Below are 21,235 nucleotides of genomic sequence, written 5' to 3' on the forward strand. Positions count from 1 at the left end.
ATGTTCCTGTGTCTTAAGGCGGTAGGGCGCAACATTTAAGCTAAAGGGTGCACCGTTGCTATCGCTGACACCGGCGCAGCTCAGGACCTGAAAGCAGAAGGAATGAGGGCTTTCAGGTTTTTTTGAGCGATGAGATTAATACCCCTTGCTCACCCAAAAAAATACAGCAACATACATCATCTTTATTTTGGCCAATGAAACTTCATTGTGAAGTGGACCATAGGCGTCCTTTCCCCGATATTTTCATTTGTCTCGAAAAGGAATCGAGGCCGGGAACTCAATGATCATGCGGCACATGTGACGTAACTTTTGGACAGATTTGATATGTGGGCGGGCGGCGGGCCCCTCTGATTGTGCAAAAGCTGGACGCATGTGGGGTGCACATGCACCTTCACAAGAACAGAACGTACTCGCCTTTTGATTCTTTTACTGATACAAACGATCGGTTGTCCTCCTTTTCCACAACAGTAATAGTGCTCCCTTCTCTCCGCCACCATCATGGTGATCGCTGCTTTGTCCTTCCCCATCTCGCTCCTTCATCTTAGAGATCGACGGCGTTGGACATGTAGCTTTTTAAGTTGGAGAACACCATGCTAAAGCGAATGGCGTTTGAGTACAATCATGGCAATCACTAGACGGAGGGCACCGAAGCTTTGATTTCTCATTTCTTTTCCCGGCAAAGAGGACAAGGACCAGACGTTTTGTCGTCCGAGCTCGTTCCCAGCATGCCATTGTTCTTGCAGGTCCGTGCTCTATCAAACAAGGGACACCAAGAACATGTATGCGTTGGAGCGTGGAGCTTGATCACGATTTAACATCTCAGTCAGTCGAGTCGTATTCAGTTCATGGACTGGTGGCCTTCAATGGCCGTCTTGTGAAGGGTAGGTTTCTCCCGTGACTGCTTTGCAAAAGGCGACCTCAAAGTCGCATCATATTTTTCTTCTTTGTTCTGTACTTTTCACCGTGATTTGATGTCATCCGCTGCCACATGTACCGTGCCCCTTAGTCGGGTCCAGGATTTAGATCTATATTCAGATCCACAATCTATATCAGGGTTCCTCACATAGAAATCAGTCTAATAAAAATTGTTTGCACTGAAATATTTCATGTCACACAAAGATTGAAATTTTTGCTGAAAACAAAAGGGTTGCAGCTTAGGGCTCCAACTGAAGATCCCGGTAAACACGTACATATACAGGGGTAATATTGTTTTTAATAAAAATGTACAGCCAGAAATGTTTGGTTCCACTGGAATGTGAGGTTAGGTAGATGAAATTTTCGCCCCTTGAAATTAAATGTGCCAGCTCTTTGAAATTACAGGAAGAAAAGGACACCTTCAAACAAATTTAAGAAAGAATCCAATGGCCGCATGCAAGAGAGCGTACAACGGCAGCACTAAAACCATCAGTAAATAATTGGAGAACCAGGCGACGTTACTGTATCGTGGGTCCAGAAGTCAAGTGGGCCCACGACGTGCGGCCGATTTAATATCGACAACTATGGCCGTTTGACAACATGAACAGTTTGTTACTTTGTCCAGAATTTACTCCAAAATAATTACCCTAAATTGAACATTATGTGTCGAGAATTTACTCCAAAATAATTACCCTAAATTGAACATTATGTGAGAGTGTCTGTCTCAATCTTAAGAACAGATTTATTAGACAGTAACAATTTCTTACTGCTGCCAAACAGTCCCTCAACTTATTCTAATCTTTTTTGTTGAATTCAAAGCGAGACTTGGATTTCGAGAGCCGAATCTGGATTTGACAAGGGTAAGTCCGAACTTTGCATGTAATTGCGTCCGATCTTTATTAAGTTTCGAGTTTGAGTTCAAATTTAGTTCTCCAAACTTACCGGCCGGATCCGACTAAATGAATTTCGTTTCAAGTCAATAATAGAATCCCCCATGGGGACAAGTGTGCTCGTGTGGTAGTGGAGAATTCTAGTACGAATTCTTCTCTTAAAATTGAGAATCAACTTTAATGGGCCTATATATATATATATATATATATATATATATATATATATATATTCAGCAAAAGCAAAACCAAGCCAGTGCTACCCTTATATATAAGTCATGGGTCTCAATGGTTTTTCTTTGTTAAGGCTAACATTTTATGTAATTGTTTTTTAGGAGCAGATTCATGAAACATATTTAAAAAATATTTTTATAAATTTACCAATAGGTTCATCTAACTAACTCTTTATTTCCCTGGATTGGACCTTTTGAGCATTTAGATAAATGAGAAGGGTGTTAAGTTGAAAACTCCGGATCAAGTCACAGCCTTACAGTTTTTCTTTCTTTTATCTTCACGTAATCGAGACTCGATTAGTTTAAAGGAAATGAAAAAACTGATTTTCTCTCCGGGGTTTAGTTTTCTTTATACCTAACGTTAACGTTTTCTTGAATGCGAAGCTATCATTTAGCGTGCAGAACTTTCGTGTTTGGTTCTCTCTAATTACTTGTAGCAGCCAAATTCCCCATGAAACGTCAAAGACGTATATAGCTATCTACAAAAGTTTTAAATTAACATGATGTGCACACATACTTATACATATATACTATATAGTAGAGTCGGAAATTTTTATCTACACGGTATTAAGTTTATATATGTTAAATTTTCACGACTAATTCAAAACATTTTTTTATCTGTCTATACATTTTTATATCTCTCACTCTTAAAATATTCAGAGAAGCTACTAATTCGAATGCTCATACTTTTTTTTTTTTTCATTTCTCACACGAAATCTCATCCATTAGTCACACTCATGAACAATAAATAGTGATCTGTAATGTACTTTTCCTATATTTATACACAATCACACTTTTTTGCCTTTTGATTGGTTGACGTTAAGAGTGTTGATTTTTTGTAAATTGAACCAAATGGGCATTGTTAAAATTTGACAAGAATATGAATTCCGCAACGTTAATTTTAAAAATTATTAATCATGCAAATTTTTCTTCATAAAAAATTTAGAAATTAAATTTTCAAGAGATTTACTTTATTAGTGTATTTTGTATTTATTTATATAATGAAATTTATTAAAAAATAAATTAAATTTAACATTGGAAAACACAAATGGTAAGCATATTTGGGAAACATAATTTGAGAATTATGTATACATACACACACATTCGTCTACTTTTTTCTCTCTCTCATTTTTCTTTCAGCTTTTTTACAATTGTCCTCTTTTCCCTGGTGATATATATATATATATATATATATATATATATATATATATATATATATAGAGAGAGAGAGAGAGAGAGAGAGAGAGAAACAAGTAACCCTTATATAAAAAGACGAAGACACTGCGCCTTAATCACATACTGGATGATGATCTATGCGTAATGCAAGTATGCTAAGGTGTTTGTAAAATGTACTCTCGTGCAAGTTGATCTACAAAAATGCTAATATTTTCACGGTTAATTATTTATAGTTCAAAAGTTACATCTAAGCCTCCTAACATAGTAAACCATAAAAACAATATAATTCATCTACGCATTCAGACAATAGAATAATTCATCACCGGAGCCAATTTTTCCGGCGTCCAGTACACAGACTTGACAAAATTGATTAATAATATTCATTTATAAGTCTGAGCGGACCAGCTGTGCTTCTGTTGCGCGTGTCAGAACGCGGTACTTGCGTCGGGAACACGGCTGGTGTGGTGGCCCCGCTCTTAGTTACCGCCTCTTTGCTATTTAAAACAACCAGCAATTCCGCGGTACGCTGCGTACCGTTTGTTCCGTTCCATTCTACCAAAACCAAGATCGTGCCGTCTCCTATTGTTATAATGAACTTAACAATAATACTAATCGTTTGTTATTTCGTAAACAATGAAGACAACAATAGCAAGTCACAGGCCAGAGTAGTCCTATTGATTTTTTATATCTTTTAGCCGGATGTAGAATGTTGTGAGATGACTAAAAATATATATTTGTCACTAAACAGATCCTAGATTGTAACTTGTAGATAGTATAACAATGGTTTATGATTGATTTTTTAATTTTTAACCATCTAACAATACTCATTAGTAAATAATTTTATGTTAGAAGAGTTAAAAATCGTTTATTTTGTTTTATACTATTATAAAAGAATGTTTATTTTGGACATTGAACATGAAGTTACTGAACAAGAATCTATGGACTCACCTTTTATTCTTAGATAGAGAAATCAATTGCCTCTCTCTCTCTCTCTCTATATATATATATATATATATATATATATATATATATATTTGGATATTTACATATTCAGATTTGAATGTAAACAAAAAAAATCTTATTCGAATCAGAAATCTGATTTTGTAATTTAGATCTGATTCTAATCCAGTTTTTACATTTATATCCAAATCTAAATCCAAATTTAAACTGAATATGGCAGATTTGCAAAATGCAAAAGCATTAGATATAGAATATTTAATTAAATTAAATCTGATCAGATGAAATCCTAACCTGATCTAATTTCTTAATTTGTTTTTTTTTTTTTTCATGTTCAATTTTTTTCGGAATGGTTTAGTCAGATTCAAATAGAATATATTAACATCCTTAAATATCTTTTCATGTTCATAGATCAAACCTGAGCTTGTATCGAATACCGAAGAGAATATCCATTTTTAAGATTCGATCTGAATGTGGATCTTCATAGAGTAAGAGAATGAGCATCTGGATTGTTAAAACCCGGTAAGATCTTATTGTGACCAACCCTAACGGCACGGTCCGCACACAACCCCAAAACTAGATCCATGGATTTCCAAATTCATGTATTCGAGATCCGACCCGGATTAGTTGCGTACTTTCTCGGACCGTAGCAAACGTTTGGGTTGCTGGTTTCTTGGTGGGTAGCTGAACGAAATAGCACAAGCAACGGCTGGTCATCCGTAAATAAATAAAACATTTTGGACTTCAACGATTTTTCTCCTTTGTCATTTGACAGGTAGCGGCTGAAATAAAAAACCGAAAAAATAAAACCTTCTCTCTCTCTCTCTCTCTCTGTTTATAACCTGTCATCTTCCCCTCCACTTGGGATCCCTCTCTCTCTCTTTTCTCTGATCTACCACTCTGAGAAGAGGTATTCTCGAAACTTCAAACTGTCGCTTCTTATTCTTCGAAGCTAAATTATCGCTTCTTATTCTTCTCGTTCTTCTCCTACTCGCTTCTACAGTCGGTCTAGACGGTTATCTCTCCGTCCCATTCTCGTGTTGTGTTGGCGTGGTTGATTGTGTTGGAAATTGGGTCGAGTTCAGCTTTCCATGAAGTTCAAATTTTGAGCTTCTATGTGTTTGGCTGAGAAATAGTTCGTGAAAATTTAAGTGGGCTCGTTCTTTTGCTTTTCCTGGAACGACGGTTCGAGGGAACAGTTTTTTGTTGATGCAAACTGCTGGGGGAGCCTTTGCAACGATTGAGCTTCATAATTTTCGTTATTACGTATCTTTCTTCATTCCTTTTTATTCATACTATCCAATTCTGCGCGCTTATTGATTCCTATTTGCTATTTAGGTGGATCCGAGGTACAGGAGTACATCACCATATTTTTTATTTTTATCTTTTATTTTATCCCGTAAACGAGAAATGAATTGCTCTTGTGATGTGATCCTAGCATGACAGACTTAGCGGCCTCCTACCATTACTTTTGAATTTTGTTCACTTTTTGCATGACTTCGCTTTCTTGCCTTTTTTTTCGCGTGATTTCTGGGTAAGGGTTACAGTCTTTGGTCCCACGATGCTTTGTTGATAGAAGGCTTGCTACGTCCCAAGTTGATGGCTTGGTATACAGTTTGAATTGGAATTTTTATAACTTGCCATACAGTTTTACAATTATCCTTGTACTTTTATGTTTGTGGTTGTTTTCCGGTGAATTTCTACGGTTTCTGTCAATAACGTGTTATGGAAGAGTGGTTAACCTTTTAGAGGTGTGTGCGAGTTTATTGGTGTCAATGAATTTGTAAGCATTTTGACTGACATAGGTTTGGTTTTTCTGTGTTTTCACAGGCTGCATTTTAGAAGTCTCCGCTGGTTGTGTTATTCTGAATCTCTGATGGAGACATATAGATGTGGATGCTAATTTGGTGTGCAGTTCTTGTGGAGATGGGCTGTTTGGAAACTTGGTTTAACCATTGAAATGGACTTGGTTCCAGGAGATCAGTGGCCAAAGACGGACTGGGTTGGCTTTGTCAAGCGTTTGTGACTTCTGTTTAGGCGCTGATTGTTTATGCTATTACTCTTAAAATGAACACAACAATGGCTACTATGGGCACCATTCATTCTGTTTTGGCGAAGATAGGGCTTGTAAGCGCGTCTGATCATGCCTCCGTTGTTTCGATCAACATCTTTGTTACCCTACTTTGTGCCTGCATTGTCATTGGCCACCTGCTCGAAGAGAATAGATGGATGAATGAATCAATTACCGCCCTTGCTATTGTGAGTATCAACAACGTATTGGTCACTTAAAATGTTCTCGTCTGAGAAAATGCATCGTTGACAGGGTTTTTGTGCCAGGGGTTGTGTACTGGAATTATTATTCTGCTGACCACCAAAGGAAGAAGCTCGCATATTCTGGTCTTCAGTGAGGATCTTTTCTTTATTTATCTTCTTCCGCCAATCATATTCAATGCAGGGTACAATCTCACTTTCCTAGTCTCAGTGATGACTTTCCTTCTAAGCTGGATGGGGTGCTCTATACATAAGTGACAGTTTGTTTGCTGTTATATTTCTGTGCATCTGTAGGATACAGACGCATGAGTGTAATAGTTAGTGTTTATATATTGTAAGTTACCCAATAAAGGGTTGGGTTCGTTGAGGAATAGAATATTGCCTTTTGAACAGGAATCTTCAAATAAGGCTATGTCATCAAAAAAGGTAAAAATTGCCTTCTCAAGAGGAATCATGAAAATAAAGTAGAATGTGGCTAATAAAAGAGAAAAAAAATATGAAATTAAAAACTTGGGTGCTTGACTGTGTCCATGAAATTGTCATGAGGTGTGTTTCTTAATTGCATGTTGTGAGCAGATCGTGGCACATGACAGCTTATGTATACAACATGTCAGTTCACAGACGTTGGCAACATCTTCAATTCAGGTTAACTGCTAGATGCATCTCATTCTGATACAAGGGTTTCTATTTGGAATACAACTAAATAAGTTCCCGATTTACATAGGAGTATAGGACCTTGTATGGACACTCCTCGTATTGCTGATGACTATGAACTCCAAGCTCTCTAAAGGCACAGACCTATACAAATATTTAGAATCAGTAGGATCTGTCATCCAAATACATTTGGGTGGTTCAGGGATGATGTACACTTATTTTGATGTCTTGTGGAATTACCATGTAAATGTCAAGTTATTGGTATTGTTATTTGTAGTCTTAGTTTTCCTTCAGCAACCACAAGTGGAATAAAGTTTGCTGATGTCAGCATTGTCTTCCATAAGGAATGACTTTGCCAGAATCTTAAGTATTCATCTTCTGGTTTGGTAGCAATTGTGTTTGAATTAAAAATTTTGCATGTAATGGTCACTGATGCAAGTTAAATAGGCAACATCTTTATCATGCATGTGACAGTTCTGGTGAACTTTCTAAAGATAGTTGGATGCTTTTATATTTCTCATTGTCATCTGTGCAATTTCATATTTCCTGATTTATGCTCTGGAAATTTTTATTTCAGGTTTCAGGTTAAAAAGAAGCAATTTTTTCGTAACTTCATGACCATTATACTCTTTGGCGCATTTGGGACATTGATATCTTTTGCCGTTATCTCTGTTGGTAAGGCTTAACAGAATTTGAAATTAAAATATGTTGAACCTCTTCTTTTTGAAAATGGTGGATGCATGTCAGGACGAGCTTTAATTCAGAAGTGTGCTCATGCGATCAAGCTCTCTATATTAAGTAGGAGGACATGTTAATCTACTTGTTTTTGAGAAATGAAAGTTTTTGGTGTGAGAATATATTTTAAGGATATATCGTAGACAAGAGGTTGTTTGTATGCTCCTTCCTTGCCCCCCACCCCTTTCTGTCTGTCTGTTTCTTTCTCTGAGCTTTTCTGTTTCCTATTCCAGGGGCACTACTGTTGTTCAGGAAGTATGATATCGCTCTCTTGGATATTGGAGACTACCTTGGTATTATCTCTTCTTCTCTTTCTCTGTTGAAGTCATGCATGTGCAGCCATGCTTATAAATCCAGAGAAATTTTATATAGCCATTAAATATAATGTTGTTGGGTCAATCTTTGCAGCAACTGGAGCAATCTTTTCTGCAACAGATTCTGTTTGCACTTTGCAGGTCGGTTTGATATATAGGAAAATATTTCATGCTTTTCATGTAATTATACTTGGGTGAAACTATCTAAAAGAAAAATTATTTTGTGACAGGTCCTTAACCAGGATGAGACTCCTTTACTGTATAGCCTGGTTTTTGGTGAAGGTGTGGTGAATGATGCCACTTCAGTTGTGCTGTTTAATGCCATCCAGAGCTTTGACCTTAATCACATCAATTCTACCACTGCTTGGCAGTTGATGCTGAACTTCCTTTATTTGTTCGTGACGAGCACTCTCCTTGGAGTAGTTGTAAGTTCTGCATGGCTCTTGAGCACAAACGTGGCCTATCTTTTTCATGTATTCTCTTTTATTTGTTTCTTATTAGATTCCATTTTCTTTTCCTTACTTTTTGCAGGCAGGGCTTCTAAGTGCATATATAATAAAAAAGTTATATTTCGGAAGGTGAGTAGCTTAAGGTCATGGTCCTGGCATATAAATGTCCATGTTGTTGGTCTCTATTGGTGCTTATGGTGTGAATGAAGTATCATGTAATGGACAGTATGCTGCCATGGATTCAATTTAGGTTTTAGTTATTGCTTGTTTTGCAGTTTTGCATAAAAACATGTACATGGTAACACGAGCATACCTTTTGGAAGACAATTCGGATTCCAGGTGATTCATGCAAGGTGCATGGCTGTTTTCGGGGGGAGACTTTATCCTAGTTAGTGTAGTTGTTTCCTTCCGGAGAACTGATGCTGGGGGTTTGCCCCGGAATTTATTTCCTTGTAATGGACTGTTTCAAGTATATATTTTTTTCCCCCATGATAAGAGATCCTGGTGCCCCTTGTTCCTTCTATCATACCAGTTTCTTGCAGTAGATCAAGATTGGAATTAGTTCTTGGTTTTTGTTTCTATTCTCTCTTTTTTTTAATTCTTAGGGTAGATAATGGTGTTTACTTTCTTTTCTAATGTAAATCTGATGCTAGAGTTGCTATTTTATTTTCAGGCATTCCACAGATCGTGAAGTTGCATTAATGATACTGATGGCGTATCTGTCATATATACTAGCTGAAGTATGGTTCTTAATTCTTGTTAAATTCTCTAAGTATCCTTATTTACATGTTTCTTTTTTTTTTTGTGGATTCTTTGCTTGTGTTAAGAGGCTTTTATTCAATATCATGTTTTGGTCTTGACCTTTGTTTTTTGTGCAGTTTTTTAATCTAAGCGCCATTCTCACTGTTTTCTTTTGTGGAATTGTGATGTCTCATTATACTTGGCATAACGTAACAGAGGCTTCACGAGTTACCACCAAGTAGGTCAAGGAATCTCTGGCTAAAAGCAGTGGATATGTTTATCCGTTCATTGTTTTCAACTTTTCATTGTTGTGTGATTCGAAAATAGCTGTCCTTGCACTTTGGATGTATATTTGCTGACACGGCTAAGAATTGAAGTATCTTTTCTTATTTATGTCCATTGTAGGCATGCATTTGCGACAATGTCCTTCATTGCTGAGACATTTATCTTCCTATATGTTGGTATGGATGCATTGGACATTGAAAAGTGGAAACTTGTTAAGAGCAGGTACCTTTTGTGTTCAACAATTACAAGTGATAGTGAGATCCATTTTAATGATTTCTTCAAGGAAAGAAAATGTTGTCAATATTTGCAGTGATTTCGTGCACATTACTGGAGTATGCGGGGCTTTCTTTAGTGGTGTTCCACTGTCCCCATAATTAGTTGCTCAATTCTCTTCATGTCACTACTCGTTATGCTTCACTCTCTTCATCTAAGAGAATCTTATTAGTGTGTCCATATGCACGGCTAGAAAGAATTAGTTTAGATGTGCTTTAGCGGTCCAAAGCCTAAATTCTCTTTGTGCATTAACTCTTTAAATAATTTCTGTTCCGACACTTTCCTCTGATTTTCTTTCTTTTCAAGAGTATTTTCTTATAAAACTTATGTGACCAAAAGATTGTCAAATTCAGTTATAGTTTTTTTATGACAGGAAAAACTGGTTGCATACACATTCATAAATTCATTGGTTGTATATGGATAGGCCTGGATAGAAATTTCTGGTACATGCTTGGCCCAATTTTTGAACCCACTTCAGACCTGATTCCTGGATTTATCACATTCTGATCATTAGTGGAAATATAATTACCATTAGCCAAAATAAAATAAAATTTGATTTTAACACAACTAACTTTAGATAGATTCCTTGTCTCTTTCTCTACTGAAATTCGATCATGATATAGCTTATATGGAAGATAACTTACCATTAAACATTTTCTATTTTTATATAACTGAGCCCTTTATGGTCTAATTGTGGGCAGCTTAGAGTAAAATCAACATATTTTAATCAAATGAATTTGTGTCTGAACCCGTTAACGGGTATAGCCAAACTGATACACTCTATGGCCGGTTTAAAGTATGCATATGTTGAATGGGGTTGTCTTTTGTGGCCCTTTATGGTCTAATTGTGGGCAGCTTAGAGTAAAATCAACATATTTGTAATCAAATGAATTTGTGTCTGAACCCGTTAACGGGTATAGCCAAACTGATACACTCTATGGCCGGTTTAAAGTATGCATATGTTGAATGGGGTTGTCTTTTGTGGATGACTTATTGATGCCTTCTGTTTTGTTTTCTTACATATTTCTGATTTATGCACTAAGCAATATTAAGTCTTCCAGTCCAGGAAAGTCAGTCGGCCTCAGTTCAATGCTGCTAGGATTGGTTATGTTGGGCAGAGCTGCTTTTGTGTTTCCATTATCATTCTTGAACAATTTAACCAAAAAAACACCAAGTGAAAAGATCAACTTCAAGCAGCAAGTGAGTTTATATTTTCTGATTTCTGCTTAAGCATAGAGACTATAGGAAGGATGGTCAAGGCAATCTTGGTATTCTGTTCCACAGGTTACAATTTGGTGGGCTGGTCTAATGCGTGGAGCAGTCTCCATGGCACTTGCTTATAATCAGGTAAGCTTCTGACATTAAAATTAGAATGGTTTCTGGAAAAATATTGGGGCATCATTAATTTTAAACCCAGTGATTCAGATAACATAGTATTTTTCTTATCTTTATTTGGACCTCTCAGAGGTAAGAAAACAAGTGCTTTTAGGCAGAGCATATTCTGGGATTAAGATGATAGAAGCTAGGGACTTAGCATTACCTAGGACATGCTTCCAACTTTATGTCTGCAGAAACTTCATTTTTCAATGTGTAATTATCGCTCCTTATCAAAGTTTGACCAAAATATTTTCAAAATGATAGGCCACAAAGATGCATTTTCTACCCCTGGTGAATTTGCTAAAGGTTTGTGGAGTTAGTATATTCCGTATTTACTTTTCAAAGGTTTGTGCCAGGCAGGCTAGACCATTTCCCCCCCTATTTGCTGCTCACTTCCAAGGACATGCTGTATTCCTTGAAGACATGGAATTATTGCTCCTAACATGAGACCCCAGGCTGGCACAGTCCATTTTATTGAATTGTAACCTGAAGAAGTGTAGATTCTGCAGACGTAGCACTGTTCTGGGATACCATGAAACTTTTGGTCTCTTACTGTAAAAAAGAAAAAAGAAAAAAAAAAAAAGAAATTGCTTTCATCATTGACACATGTTTCCATCATATATTGTGATTCTGATTTACCCCGTGTGCTGTTAGTCTCATTTTCTCTTCACATATGTTTGCAGTTCACCCGATCTGGCCATACTCAGTTGCATGGAAATGCAATTATGATCACTTGTACCATAACAGTAGTCCTTTTCAGCACAGTGGTGAGTAGGTGCTTGATTTTGCTGTCATTTGTTTCTGGGATAAATTGTGGTAATAATTTTGACTTCATCTTTTAGTTCAAATCAACAATTAAAGCTGTCACTGGATACCAATACTAACTAAATAAAGGAAAAAAGCGATTTCTGAGAATCTTTTTTTCCGTTGGCTGGTTCTCTTTGACATGTTTTCGCATTCCCCTAAGAACATAGTTAGATCAAGATGCATTCTTTACACTTTGTGGAAACAGGGCCATCGTTTGCGTGGCACCTCTTGATTCCTTATAATGACATCTGTGCCATATTGATGCTTTCTCCTTCTCAGAAAGAGTACTTCAGATACGGATTTTGGGAAACATACATAAGCAGAATCACAAACAGCGTCATTGGGTAGACTAACACGTGCTAATTCTGCATCAGAAAAGGAATATACAGTCATGCCCTAGAGTTCATGGAAACACGGTTGAGTGCATAAAGCAATAATGCATACATGCAGTCCACTTCTGTATTCTGGAAAAAGTGCATGTCTTTGTCTGTGATAGCAACTTCCTGCAAGCATCTTTTTTTGTTCCCATTAGGAAAGCAAGGCAATTCTGCTTTGTCATTTGCGTGACGCTTGATTTTAGGATTTATGGTTGCTCCTCCTTTTTCATTGCAAATCTAATTAACTGGCATCCTCTGTTTTAGGTATTTGGCCTCTTGACAAAGCCATTGATTAGGCTTTTGCTACCCCAAAGTTCAAGAACAATGAATGGTATACCTTCGGAGCCATCAAGTCCAAAATCATTCCTTATTCCATTCCTTGAAGACAATCCCAGTTCTGAAGCAAGTCCGCTGAGTCTTAGGAGGCCAACCAGCCTACGCTTGCTTTTGACGAAGCCAACACATACTGTGCACTACTACTGGCGTAAATTTGATGATGCTTATATGCGTCCTATGTTTGGAGGACGTGGCTTTGCGCCATTCGTACCTGGCTCTCCAACAGAAGAGAGCAGCAATCACCATAATAATTTTTTCCACTGAGGAAAGTGTAGATGTCCACATATTTTTGTTGTTGGGTGCCTTGGCGTGTTGTTGGTGTGTGATGGGCTCCGTTGATATGGTATCAGCGAGGAGCTATAAGTTTTGGTCGTCAGAACCAGTTAATTTATTTTTTTTCTATAGCTCTCTGTAAAAATGCCTGTATGGTACATGTATATTTCTTTCACTTTTTTTTCTTTTTCATATTTTGAAATATCGAATGAGGTGGCGCTTCCAGAAGTTGTGTAGAGAGCAGTATGTAGTTTGTAAAATCATGGTGAGTGCATCTGCACTTTTGAACATTGCAATCTATTTCTAAGCATGTATATTTGTTTCCCGTGCACAGACCTTGCTGTGGGCTCTATTTCAGTTTGGTTCATTTGATACTCGTAAGCTGCTTGTAGCTATAGTTAGTGTTTTCTACTTGCAGTGTCGACCGTTCACAGTGGACTGTAAATTTCCCTAGCAGCGTCAATTTATTCGTCGTCGAAACCAGAGGACAATCTCATCTGCGTCCTTTGTTTGTGTTAATATCTGTTTACTTTGTGGGGATGTTGCAAACCTTTGTCGTTCTTCTATGTCTTGTATCCCGTTGATAGCTCAAAAGGACCATAGGAGTGTCTAGCACCATAGCATCTCTCTGTAGTTTATTGGCCTCCGTCATTCGTCCTATCTACTACCTCTATGACATAGAATTTGGGTTTGCTTGCAAATCCTTTCATTTGATTGTAAAGAGACACCTTATTTTTATTATTGATGGTTGTACAAGTCTTTCTTCGAGAAACTGATGTGGGAAAGATTTTGCTTCCTTCGTCAAAATATAAGTGCATTTTGACTTCATTCAACCGAAGGCTTGCCAAAAGAGTTTTATTTTCTATTTTTGGGAAAAAACGGAAACTTGTCCTTTTTCTTTAACCCTAAGCTATAGTAAAACTTTTAAGATGAGCAAAATTATGTTCTCAATACAATTCTTTTGCCAGCAGTTGGGTTTTTCTTGCACGCTAGAAATGCTTACCATATATTAGCATGTTTCCAAGACTAAGGCAAATCTACCCAATATTTTAAATGGTTTTTGTAGTTGTAGGGCCCAACTTTCTCGTATCAAACCTGAATGCATACCATGGCCGATCAAGATCGGATCCAGGTGCCGTTTCTTCAAATATCATTCCAAGATAGGGCCTTGGGATCGATGGTCTCTGTCCAGATCGGCTTACCTTCAAAGTTACAATCTGAGCATTTTGGTGTAGGCTTACTTCTCATAGAACAACCAACTTTTCAAACACAAGACGAGTTGCAAGGCAAAGGTACAACTCGTCCGAGCCAATCTTCCAGGTAATGAAGTTGATCTTAGGACATGAGAAGGCGCATGATTCATGCCACTAAGAATAGAGAGTAACTATGTTTGCAATCAAGAGGAGAAATGTTAAGATTTGAAATCCAATCCCAACTCTCTAAAAGCTTTTCCTCTTTAATTATTCAAACAACAGATATTCTGCTTTCTTCCTTTTCATTTTCTCCCACAAACATCCTCAGATAGACAGCAGAAAAAATCACCCATTATATATGTAGGTATGTACAAATGAATTATAGGCGCAGCAGTATTTACCACCAAAACGCACTTTTGTTTTAGTCCTGAACATTCACCAAAATGGCAAAACTCCACCAAAAATGTTCTGTTGTCGCCTTGGCTGAATAATGCTGATATATTGGCAGAGTGGCGTGGGCGTTATAAGTGTAACATGGATCCGGACATCAATCCAACAAGGCCAATGAAACAAACGAAGAGAAATGGATAGCCCACTCGAATTTGGCGACGCTTATTCTGCTTCTTTGCCAGTCCCTGAATGAAAATAGTTGCCAAATAAAAAATAAACCGATAATTATTGGAAGAAAAAGTTAAAAAGAGGAAGAAAAACCGGCGGAAAATAGAGCATCAGAAACAAAAATGATTTCTGCTTTGCATATTTTGGAACAAAGATACGACGAATGGAGTTACTAACAAGTTCTTCCTGCAACACTTCCTGCTGCTGAAGTAGGGTTTTTCTTTCTTCTCTCAAGCTTGTGATTACTTTCTCAGCCTGCCAAATAAGGTAATGAAAAAGCGGTTGGGACAACGGTATTTACGTCAATGATAGAATATCAGAAGAAAGTACAGTGTCCGGTGGATGCCACAAACTACCCAAGGCTTCTGCCTGAACGAAAAGCAACAAAAACTCTACATTTCCAATTCTTATGTAGAACATGAACGGCATTCCAATATCTTGCAGTGTATAGAAACACAGAATAGAAAAACTGCATGGCATCAAGAAAGCAAAAAAAAAAAAAAAAAGGTCGATCTAAGTTTACCTCACTGAGCTTCGCTATCAGTTTGCCGACATCCTTTGTCACCTATCAGGAAACGAGCATGAGGATAAATGTGCATCAGTTGGGACAGTCATTTAAACTCGAATAGCAAATTAAGACATTTCTCTAAGCATGGAAAACAATTTTCTTTTCTGTGATTTTCTCTGTTTCGGTGCCAAAGTACCAAATAATGCTAAGGTAAAAGATACATCCATTCCAAGGAACTACAAGATTAGATGTTAATTTTTCCTGCTCAGAGGAAACAGAGCAGATAAATTGACTGGAAAGGATCTTGCACACGTTATGAATTTTGGAATTTCAATGAAACCAATACAAGCCCTCGGAAAACCTGAGGTGGGTTTCCTTTTTTTCAATGTCTTTATTTAACTTCATCGTAGATGCTCTATAGATCCCAGCAAACAGAACGGACATTTCGTGTCAATCTTGGACTGAGAACAGACTCTGCAGAGCCATTGAGTTAACGTCACAGCATGGTTGGCGAATGGTCACAAATTTGCAAACATTATCCCTTTAGAGAATCTTTGGGAACAAGAATGAAACTATCACTAAGGATCATGGCTTCCTTGGTCTTTGTATGAAGAATATTAATTCTAGAATATGTAGGTTAAATGCATTTGCATGAACCGGCTAGTTATGGATCACCTGAACTCATGATTCATGAGGCATGCATTCTTGCTGGGGTTCATATATATCACAAATAGGCAGAAAAATGCAAATCAGGATTGCTCCAGTGAATCATGATACGGGCATCTTACAGTCTGAGATGGCAGGCTGTTGTTCCCATTAGGTGCGTCTACACCTTCCTCTGGCCTTGAAGCTTTGGAAGTAGGTTCTTGCCTTACCACACCATCAATAGGTTGCAAGATTGGAGAATTTGGAGGATTGATGAGGGCTACCTTCAACTTCCTTTCTTCAACAGCTCTGCCATCTTCTTTTGCAAACTACAAAGGTACAGGTGTGTAAAATTCGCAAATTGAAACAAAGAAGACAAATTCAACAACGTTGATATGTACAACTCACTATATCATGGGAAATTTGCTCCACAGTGGTTCCATCTGGAACGGCTGTACTCAGAATAAGGAACTTGTCCTTGCACTTCATGTCAGGCGGAGCAATTTGCTGAGCTTGCATGGTGACTGGATGAAAGGTTGAAAACCATGGTCAATGCAGTAGACGAGAAGGAAAGTGTATCTATTTCAGCCTCAGGCTTTGAGCACAGAATGGAGGGGAGATAAGCAGAAAGCAAAATGGGTAAAGCAGAAGACTAGAAGAGAAAGGGCAGCATTTGGCAGTCACAATGACAAGAAGGATAGGACGTCTGCCACAAGGTAAGTAACAAGGAAGGATGAATTATCATGCACAGGAAGCTGGCAACAGTCAGCCTTCACTCTGTGATTCAACAATTAAACGACTTAACACCAAAAACTTACTTATGATTTCACAAGATGCCTTTGGTGAGATGACATTAATATTTGGACGCACACAATATTTCTTAGGATTTGTAGTTCTGACCTGCCAAGGCAAATTATGATCAACAGCGTTGAGTATTATGCAAGGAGATGTATATACTATATAAGGTATTACATCAAACTCAAAGTTGGTTGATCGATCACAATCTTAATTGGTGGGAACTGAAATTCTGTACCCAAAAAAAAAAAAAGTTACTAACCTTGTATGCAACATACTGGTCAGAATTGTTGAACATCTGAACAGAGCAGGAGCTTTGTTTCTTCAGCTCAACTGTACAAATAACAGACCACACTGTCAATAGACAGGAATTTATTGCAGCAACGAATAAAATATTAATTCAATCAAATTGAGGCAACAACCACAAAAAATATAGTACAAGTAACATTCTTTTACTTTATAATATTGGCAAAGAATTGGAAACCTATTTGTTCAAACCCAAAGCCACTACGTTTTTAAGCACTATAGCAGATAAAGCCATCAGTTATATGCAGGGCAAACTGCAGAAAAGGTTAGCTGGATCTAATTTTTGTCTGACTTGAGCAACTTCACTCGGATTTGAAAGTCGAAACTAAACAAATGGTTTGTACAATGATACACATGTATTTGAAGATATAAAACTGCACATAATAAGATTCGATCAAATACCATGACATGCAAGAAAGCAGTGGCCCAAAAAAAGAAAAAGAAAAAGCAGAGGTACTAGTTCAGATAACAATAGATTAATCAGACACAATTTGTGCACGTACATGTAAATTTGAGTTCAGTAGGTTGAATGTCAAGTAGCTCCATGGTCATGGTTCCTAGGAAGACGGGTAACAAATCTTGCTGACAAAAGTCTGATCAGTAAAAGGACTTGAGATTATTTGACCTGCACAACAAGGAACACGTGGGTTATAACCAAATGAATTCGATCCATTCCTGACTCTTGTACTGGTACAAACTGGTGATGGAGACCAGGCTATATTCTTCTTATTTGCCTAGAAGCTCCCTTAACTCAAAAACTACCACAAATAACATTAATCAGCACCTTGTATAGTCGATTTCAAAACTCACATATCACAATGCATAATTGCTGAAATCCCCTCTGTTAGACAGATTTAATTAAAAAGACACCAGGAAATCTTTAAAGCAGTCAAAGCATGTCGAGTTGATAGTTTCGCAGATAAAGACGACCATTTCTCGGTAATCGTCGATCTAATCCAGCAATTTGACGAGACAGGTGATTTGGTACAGCCAGAGTTTTTGCATTTCAATGAGCATTCAGTACAGTCGAGAATCAAAGTCCTCAAACTTCTATTCTCAATGGAATAAGACAATCAAACAGTTCAAACTCAGAAAAGAAGATGACAAGGACTGACTTATGCTGTTCAAGAAAACAAGCAAACATCTCCGAATAACTGACAGAATTTTCTGCGCTTCATGGAAAAAACCAGAAACGAAGAAACCATGAACTCAAATAAAAACCACCGTCATGAAGATGATCCCATACTTAAAAATAATGACGACCTACATAACCAAATCATCTAAACTGCAGTAAAAAGAAACCCATCACAGCATCTGCAAAATGCACTGATAAACCAAATACAATCGAATTTCATCAGCCTCAAAATCCCTCGTCCTAAGTATCAAAGAGAATCAAAAACCAAAAAACTGAGAACCCAAAACACGAGTGCATCGGCCACCACCCAATCAAGAACAGGTTACAGAAGAAACTCTACGTAAAGCAAGAACGTAAGTTTAACTTCAAAAACTTAGAACCAGAAGCGAGAAAGAGAGAAGCATAGTTAGCCCGGCGAATTGTATGATGTTGTCTGACCTCCAACAGAACTCTGCAGGAATCCAGAGACCGCAACAAGAACGCGTCCGTTGTGCTTCTATCAATGGAAAGAATATGAGTGAAATCAAGAGTCATATATTGGTTCTCTCTCTCTCTCACTGAGTTCCCTTGGGTCTTCCGGAAAGGGAGTTAGTTGTGCGTTGGTGGACGGTTGCACTCGCACCTTCACGGTAACTGGCTCAGCTCGGCTCGGCTCAGCTCGGCTTGAGATATGTGTTTGTGACGACGAAAGGAAACAGCCAACCCAATGAAGTCGGCTGGGGTTCGACTCGGCTCGGCTTCGGCTCTCACGCTTAGTGGAGGCCACGACTAAGCACCAGCAACGACCTTCAACTCGTCTCTCTTTCTCTCTCCTCTTTTTTCAATATTTATTTATTCATGGTTTTATTACAACAAAGCTGTCTCGATCTCTTTTGTCAACTTCTCTCTCCACTGCAGTTGTCTCAATTTTTTTTTTTTTTGCATTTATTGATATTTTTTGGAAAAATATGAATATTAAAATTTAGCTGTTAAGATGGCAATGTCAGGGTTGTTAAGTTAAAATATAGGAATACAAATGATACGAATTCAAGAATACTCTCGTACCAAATTCAACTAATTGGATTGAGTAAATTTTTCTTAGTTAATTTGGGCAAATCATATCTGAACAGGCGTCAACAATTAGCTTGAGATATGGCTAAATAATGGATTAGGTTCTGTACAAATACATAAAGTTATGGCCCGAAGTTTATCAACCCTAGGTCCGACCAGCTCCAATTTAAATATATATATTGGCCACCATCATATGTGGTTTTTTGCAACTACAACTTGCCACATGTATATATATATATATATAGGAAAACCGGTATTTCTATATCACTAGGGTTCGAGACAGGAACTAGACCAATTAAATTCTTGTTAAAAGATTTTTACACGATATACGAAAATTCTAATATGTTCATGCATACCAATTTAACATAGGACATGTCTTAATTCATGTTGTTTTTATGAAAATATTGATGCTTTTACCATTACAATTTTGAGATTACAAGGGTGTTCACTTTTTTATTACTACAGAAATATTATTGAACTCAAAAAACTGATTAACCTAATATATGTTTCTTACTAAAACATTTTTAAGATCACTTTTGAATAGTTAGATTATACAAAAAAAAAAAAAAAAACACACGCCTGGCTACCAATATGGTTGGATGTTTTTCCTTCCTAATTTTTGTGTCGCTAAAAACAGTCGCAAAATGTGCATTGGTGGCAGCCGGTTGTTTTGCCACAGTTTTTACCGATAAAATGCATCTTTTGTAATGGTTTTTAGTAATACAAAATAAAAAAAATCATTAGGATTTTAATGCAACTTGATGGCATCATCAATTTTTCTTTTCAAATCTCTTCCGCAACCATTGGATCAAACCCCTAAATGTTTTAGTATTTGTGCTTATCTCAGAGTATAGGGGATTTTGATGTCATGCATATATTTATGTACACATGAATTTGACCCAAAGAAACATTACACCACCATATGATTCCAATACTTGAAATCATAAAGTATTGGAATAACTCTCACTCCTCCTTGACCATTCTCTGGATCTTGGGATGAGACGGCGACTCTGGATCAAGTCCAAACCCCACCGTCAGGAACTTTATGGGAGCATTCGTTTACTTCAGATATAAAATTCATGGACCTGATGTGACACGTTTTCACTGACGTGACAAAAACAGATGTACAGTTTATCAAATTAAAGGTCTTAAGTCAGACCTTGAAATCTTTGTTTTGTATTTTTGCATTGAAAAATATAAGATTTAAAATCAAAAGGGAAAGAGTTTGTTCTTAAATCTCAAAAAGCTCATTAGGATTAAGTGACGTGCTTTTTTTTAGAGAGTTATAACTCTATTGCTGAAAGATATTGGAAAATCAAGGCCACTACCAATCGGATGTTTTTAAAACCAAATCTTTTACTTGAAAAGTTAACAATTTAAATATTTAAGCACTGTATGAACCCGATAATCAAATCAAATGAGTACTACTCTTTTGAACTGTAAAATATGAGATCGCGACACTTAATGTTATTCAGCTTGGCCGCACATTCAAAGCTTTTTTTATTTCATTATTTTCTTTTGCACTTGAAAATCTAATGGGAGCAAGTAATTCATAAATAAGTAGTTCCTCAATGAATGAAGAGCTTACATCCCCACGTCCCCCACAATGGCTGAGCCAACGTCCATACACAAATGACATTTTTGGCATTTTGCAACGTTAAAAACCATCATAAATGGTGCATTTTATTTTATGGCAAAAAAAATGTGATCAATCAAATGCCATCATAAAAGGAGCCATTTGCCACAGTTCTTGGCATCGTAAAATATAAAAAAAAAATTATTAACGATGGATGTATATATATATATATATATATATACGTCGTCATTTCCTTATGCTTTAAAATCTGAAAAACTGGGAGTATTGATTTTTAATTCCACAAGATATAGAGGGAGCACATGCAGTTAGGTTGTCATTTTATAATTGA

The 21,235-nt window shown here is 37.1% G+C and overlaps 2 protein-coding genes across 2 annotated transcripts; one reads left to right on the forward strand and one right to left on the reverse strand.

Annotated features, from left to right (window-relative positions):
- The first annotated feature begins 5,159 nt into the window (after positions 1–5,159).
- LOC116262319 (sodium/hydrogen exchanger 1) lies at positions 5,160–13,391 on the forward strand. Its single transcript, XM_050080032.1, has 15 exons — positions 5,160–5,434; positions 5,999–6,427; positions 6,506–6,624; positions 7,671–7,768; positions 8,062–8,121; positions 8,237–8,283; positions 8,373–8,567; positions 8,674–8,720; positions 9,265–9,331; positions 9,470–9,570; positions 9,738–9,839; positions 10,952–11,090; positions 11,175–11,237; positions 11,951–12,034; positions 12,716–13,391. Exons 2-15 carry the CDS (start codon positions 6,236–6,238, stop codon positions 13,049–13,051), a joined length of 1,650 nt encoding a protein of 549 aa, XP_049935989.1. The 5' UTR covers positions 5,160–5,434; positions 5,999–6,235; the 3' UTR covers positions 13,052–13,391.
- Positions 13,392–14,496: 1,105 nt separating this feature from the next.
- On the reverse strand, positions 14,497–18,805 carry LOC116263137 (vesicle-associated protein 1-2-like). Its single transcript, XM_031642742.2, has 9 exons — positions 18,699–18,805; positions 17,629–17,750; positions 17,082–17,152; positions 16,843–16,924; positions 16,433–16,548; positions 16,168–16,353; positions 15,395–15,436; positions 15,049–15,126; positions 14,497–14,888 (listed from the first exon to the last, which is right to left on the reverse strand). Exons 2-9 carry the CDS (start codon positions 17,675–17,677, stop codon positions 14,775–14,777), a joined length of 738 nt encoding a protein of 245 aa, XP_031498602.1. The 5' UTR covers positions 17,678–17,750; positions 18,699–18,805; the 3' UTR covers positions 14,497–14,774.
- Between the last annotated feature and the right edge of the window lie 2,430 nt (positions 18,806–21,235).

This window comes from Nymphaea colorata, chromosome 10, assembly GCF_008831285.2.
Source record: "Nymphaea colorata isolate Beijing-Zhang1983 chromosome 10, ASM883128v2, whole genome shotgun sequence".
NCBI lineage: Eukaryota > Viridiplantae > Streptophyta > Magnoliopsida > Nymphaeales > Nymphaeaceae > Nymphaea > Nymphaea colorata.